At 35.4% G+C, this 5,808-nt stretch overlaps 1 protein-coding gene across 1 annotated transcript; it reads right to left on the bottom strand.

Annotated features, from left to right (window-relative positions):
* Positions 1-406: 406 nt before the first annotated feature.
* On the bottom strand, positions 407-5,566 carry LOC108332028 (suppressor of mec-8 and unc-52 protein homolog 2). Its single transcript, XM_017567119.2, has 11 exons — positions 5,339-5,566; positions 5,096-5,233; positions 4,929-4,978; positions 4,285-4,399; positions 3,992-4,040; positions 3,774-3,863; positions 2,792-2,860; positions 2,563-2,686; positions 1,654-2,003; positions 1,051-1,434; positions 407-845 (listed from the first exon to the last, which is right to left on the bottom strand). The coding sequence occupies exons 1-11, from the start codon at positions 5,386-5,388 to the stop codon at positions 567-569; spliced, it is 1,698 nt and encodes a 565-aa protein (XP_017422608.1). The 5' UTR covers positions 5,389-5,566; the 3' UTR covers positions 407-566.
* Positions 5,567-5,808: the final 242 nt, after the last annotated feature.

Raw genomic sequence — 5,808 nt, 5'->3', positions numbered from 1 at the left:
TATGATTGCCTTTGAATCGTGCTATATAGATATGATATACTCAAAAGCTTAGAACACTCTAATGTGAATCATTTAGGAAGAGTAACACTCAAAAGTACATGTTTTCAAAAGAGTCAAAATAAGGTGAGACACTCTTATGAACAAGATAAAGGCAAACGAACTCGGTTTGTTTACCTGTAATAATGCTTTCTATACTCATCTACGACACCATGGAGTGCTGGATCCACGCTCGCACATGGTAGATAATGATCAAAGATTACCCAATGTTCCTCGCTGATCTCTTTCTCTCTATCATAGGGTGGTCAAACTTCACCATACTGAGGTAAATTTTCCAAGCCTCCGAAAAAGATTTCAAGGTTCTATCATTTTCCATAAATAAACACTTGCTTATATTAGACTCAACATCATTTAACACATTGGGTTGATCTTATTACTATTTATTTTCATAGAAAACATGAATAAGATTTCCATTAAAGGAGAAAAATTGATCATACTAATCCATCATCTTGAGATATAAACGCAATTCTCATCTCATTCTATTAACATTACAATATGGTGACTAGAACTCATATTCGAAGCTTCTTTCCAGGTGTCGGTTCATCATCATAATGGTGGCCCCCCTCTCCATTTGTGTCCTTTTCCATCTTCTTTCTGGCAAGTATCTTATTGATCTTGTGCAGATCATTATTGAGCTTCTGGTCCTTGTTTTGCTTTCGGGTCTTCCGGCCATCTTGCATCTTCACACCGAACTGGAATGCAGCTTTTGGCATTGCTTCCTTCTGCTCATTGTAAGTTGCCCATTCCTCTTCAGTTTCAAAGTCCCATCTATGAAGGCGACCCTTTGCCTGTTGAGAACACACATTTCAATATTGTAAATTTTCACTTGGCCCATTTCTAACTGGACAACAATAACCCAAAACAAGCAAATTTATCATTTTTTCCCAAGAACTTATTTTTACACAAAAAATAGTATATAATGGTCGTTGTGGCATGTTGTACACCATTTGAAACTATGTAAAAAGAAATGCAATTGAACCAGATGTTACTTACCCTACCACCCATATCCATTTTGGACAAGTCGTCTTCATCATCACTGTCCACTATCTCACGGTTATATTCTTGATATCCTGGGTAACATTCAGAGTAACTCTCTGAAATGAAGTTGGGATCTTTTTCACGGGCATCTTTCTCCCTCAGCTGTTGAAGTCTCTGGTCATCTCGCTTAAACACTGATCCCAAACCTCGGTCCTTCTCTTCTTGTGTCATAAAGCGTGGATCTTGTGGAAGATTTACACCTCCTTGCACATCATAGGTCTGCATATTTGGTTGAAGATATTGATCTGGGTAAGCCAATTGTTCAGCATACTGGTACTCTTGCCACTCTCCTTGGTAACCGCCAGCCAAGGCTTGTGTTTGCATTACATCGTATCCATTCTGTGACGACAAAGTGAAATCAAAGAGAAACTCAATACACCATCAAACATAATTCAAGCGGAACAAAGCTAAATGAGGAAGCACCAATAAATAAATTTTCTTAATAGTTCAAAGTCTATACAAAATTCTAAGTAATGATGAAACAGAGAAATTTGTTTCCAATCATTTTCACCAAGCATACCCACAATTCAAACCTACTCATACACAGCACTAACTTACAGTTTCTTGCCACCCTTGGGGAAGCATCGAAGGTGGGACAGGACCATAAGTCGGTTCTTCGAAATATGAAGGTTTTTCTTTGTTCCTAGGAGACTCTTCCATGTCCTCGGAGACAGGAGTTTGGCTCAAGTCCTTACCAGGTACATCATAGTCAATACCATCACCTAGAAAAATGTCATCATCCCTAGCAACAGCTGGGCCTTGTTTCTCTCTTGAATGAAGAGGATTTTTCTTTATGGGAGGCGGAGGAGGTGGGATTATTTCTTTTTCAGCTTGATGTTTTGCTCCACTTTCAACCTTTGATGGCTTATCCTCTTTGTCATATCCATTACCAACGGCCAAAATCTTCCCTGCACAGAAAAAAAGGAGAGTTCCAGGAACATGTTAACTTTTACTTTTAAAAGATCATGCAAGAAAGGATACAATGAATGTTGCCATCCATCATCTTCCTGGTCATCTATATCATATAAAATTTGTCAGGCATTTTCAGGTGTTCTGATTTTTTTTTCTTTTCTTTCTCTCAGTGTCATTTTCATTATTCCTGTGCAGTTATTGCCTTGATGGATATTTTGAAATTATCTATTGATGTCTCCATGCAAAGCAAAGGTTTTGTGCGTAGTCTTTTTTTTTAGCATGGAGAACAAACGAGGAATGCCCCCATCCATTGACCTATGCTACTCAAACCTCAGAAAAATTTACAGTTTAATTTTAACCTAAATCATATTTATGCACATATATAAACAAGGTTGTGAACAAAATCAACGAATAGTTTGCATTAAATAACAAAAATTAGAAACGCACCCCAACTTACAAAACCATTGTTGTAAAGAAAATTGCATAAACCAATATGAACTTGCATCTATAAGATAATAACCTAGACTCCCAAATTATCTGTCAATGCAGTATTACCTTTTGCATCTTTTTCCTTCTTTTTCTTCTTTAGGATCTTCCCAGAAGAACCAAGACGAAGATATGACATTATTTTAGCAATTCGATCTAGAACGGATCCATCAACATTAACTGTAACCATTTCCTGTGCAACATAAGAGCAAAGTTAAACTAGCAAAGTTCATATATATAGACTAGTAGACTGATGCAAAAGAGCACATGTCAAAAGGGAATCGGCAAGATCATAAACCTCTGGCACTGGACAGTCAGCTTTACTACGATGCAAGGTTGTTGGAATATCATGATGGTATCCACCCTCCTACCATATTAAAAAATAAGAATTTTTCAGAAAATTGTTTTCAGAGAATTAAAAGAATAATCTACAAGGATTGGATCAACCAGAACAAAGACATTAGTTTTAACCCAGAACTTACAAACAAAATAATCACCCAAATTTTAGTATAGCTAATCCCTAAGGTGGACTGAAGAACTCTCAGTTCCCTTCCTTAGTTTTTACTACAGGTATTATAATGTTCAGGAATCGCATTATTAAACATATCCAAATCAAAGTAAAGACAAATCCAACATGTAGTACTAGCCACAGGTTAACATCGCATGACTTATTGTCATGAGGATTTTAAATTGGCTAGTCTACAATACTGGAAAAACATATCAAATTTGTAATACAACTGTTAGAATAATTATTAAGTCTACTTGTTAGTGTAGTCAGTAGGACTAAAATAGGGGGTAGTGTGTTGGGTTATCTCTAATCATTGTACCTAGCAGTCTAGGACAGTGACTTGACCTTCTATCTCTCTATTGTATCAACTCTTTATCTTTATAAATAACAGAACATGAGAGGTGTCTTTCAAGCCCTCAAGAACATATTTTTATCTCAAGTACAACCATAACATTATGCTATTTTAATAAAATATCTTCACAGTTTAATTTCCAGTATTGACTGTTCTTACAAATCCAACACCCAATATTCACTTCTCTCATATCTCACATAACATATAAGATATACACACACATACGGGAAAAAGGCATTCCAAGACATTAGATTAGTGGACTGCCGAATGTTCATTTTTTGGGACGCAAGTAAAGCACACTGGCATGCTATTAGACACCCACACCAATTCTAGGATAATATAAGAGTACAAGCAAACAATAGCACAACTTAAATGACTTCTCAAAACCAGAAATTTTGTTAGCAAAATGGAAATTCTCACCATGTTATAAATAAATGTCATTCGACCAGGGAGGAACATTTCATTTGTCTTACTGATTGTTTGAGGCTTGACGATCCACTGATAAACTGACTGAAACAAATATAAGGCATTAATACCAATGGGTCCAAAAATTCATAAACTAGCAGCTAGAATATCAGAACTTAAATTGCTAAAGAAGTATTATCCAGTTCCTATTCTATACAGGTCTGCATAAGAACCTTAGCAGTTGCTGTACGAATTGACACTTGTTGATCTTCCTTTGTTGACCTGCAGAAAAACACCTCGCATATTAAAAACATAATTTATTAGAAAAAAATTAAGAAATTATAAAAATGCTTTAATCCATAGAAGTACAATCCACTTAAATTGGGCTAGGTCTACCACAACCCCAAACGCTAGCTCAGGTGAGGATTGTCAAAGAATATATGCTCTACATTGACGATATCTTATAGTCTTAAGTTAAATATAAATAAACCCAGAATGATTACTGAAAATTCTGATTCTAGCTTACCTTGATTTCCCATCAGTATCATCCCCAGCATCTGGTTTCTTCTCTATCTCACTTCTTACTTTGTTCAGCAAAGCATAATCCAAACCTTTGACCAAATGTGTGTGCTCCACATCGCCTAACCAATATTAGTAAAGGCAACAAGATTTATTAGCACAAACATTCCAATATAAGCACATTTTTTTAGCTAAAGCAAAGATCATTCACAAATACAATGACTCCACAATCAGGCCTGCAAACAAACACTCCTTTATAATACAAGAAAATCATAACATATACAAGAATAAAATAACATACATCAAAAAAGGAAAAGAACATGGAGGCACGTGGCACAGGGAATTCTAAATTCGAAGGACCTATAAACCTGTTCACTAGACATCAGGTCTAAGATACTGAAATTTATAATCGCTTCCATCTATGTTCAGGATAAATTCCACAATTGAAAGTTACTGAATCCTGAATTTCAATACATCTTATGCTTACGTTTCAAAGTAAGCAAAAGTAAAAATAATTCGCTTATACCAAACCCTTCAAGAAAGAAAATCTACTACAGAAAGCAGCAATCTTTACACAACAACAGAAAGGGGCTTCAAACCTTGAAAGTTCACCAGAGCGACGAAGAAAACAAATAATAGAACAATACAAACCTCCAAGGTACTTGCTCTTCTCAATAGATAACTTGTGCGCATCAGATGACCTACACAATACCGTAACATAGTTAATGAGCAATCCCAAAAAACAAAAAACAAAAAACAGCTTGTTTATCTTCCTTTCGAGTGCTTTAATTGGGAAAAAAGGCGAAACGAAACTTTACCGAAGATCCACAGTACCAGGTGGAGCAACTGCATGAAACCCAAGTTCAGTTTGTTCATAATCAGGATTTTGATCTTCTCTTCGCTCCTTAGCTCGATCTCTGTATTTTGGCACTTCCGGTTCTTCCGGTTTTTCTTCTCTGCATAAATACGACATTACACACAAACATTACGTAACCCCTTGTCCAATTAACAAGTGTTTGTATCAAAAGAAAAACATGAATGCGAATTTGGGTATCACTTACTTGCGGCGAATTGGTTTATCCTTGTAGTTTCTCTTGTTGGACGCCGTCATGCTGGCGAAGCAATCGAAACTATTGCTCGTGAAATTTGAAATGTGATATCGAGTAACGTTGAAATGAAAGATTGGATTTTCAATTGGGGGCGTTTTGTGCTTAGGGTTTTTTAGGGAATCGACGATTAGGAAGAGGGTAAAAAGAAGAACTTGGCGAGGAAAATCAAGCACAGATTAGTTTAGTTGAAGATGATTCTTATTTTTTTTTTCATTTCATAGTTATTTTTATAAAATTGTATAAAATAATTACAATATATATTGTTATTTTTTCCAGTAAAAATTTTAAATGATAAGTAAAGTTCAAATGGTATATATATATATAAAAGAAGGTGCATTGATATTTTAATTTATTATATAGTGTAAAGAAGCGTGATTTTTAGATGTTTAAATTTTAGGTTTAATGATAATATTAGTAGTAGT

Source organism: Vigna angularis, chromosome 4, assembly GCF_016808095.1.
Source record: "Vigna angularis cultivar LongXiaoDou No.4 chromosome 4, ASM1680809v1, whole genome shotgun sequence".
Classification (NCBI taxonomy): domain Eukaryota; kingdom Viridiplantae; phylum Streptophyta; class Magnoliopsida; order Fabales; family Fabaceae; genus Vigna; species Vigna angularis.
This window is presented reverse-complemented; position numbering and strand designations above follow the sequence as displayed.

Excerpts from the sequence above, each read along its gene's own strand:
- LOC108332028 (XM_017567119.2), bottom strand. The coding sequence starts at position 5,388 with ATGACGGCGTCCAACAAGAGAAACTACAAGGATAAACCAATTCGCCGC. Across the intron at positions 2,687-2,791 it reads CTGACTGTCCAGTGCCAGAG|GAAATGGTTACAGTTAATGT; the intron begins GTTTATGATCTT and ends TATGTTGCACAG. Across the intron at positions 1,435-1,653 it reads CCCAAGGGTGGCAAGAAACT|AATGGATACGATGTAATGCA; the intron begins GTAAGTTAGTGC and ends TTGTCGTCACAG.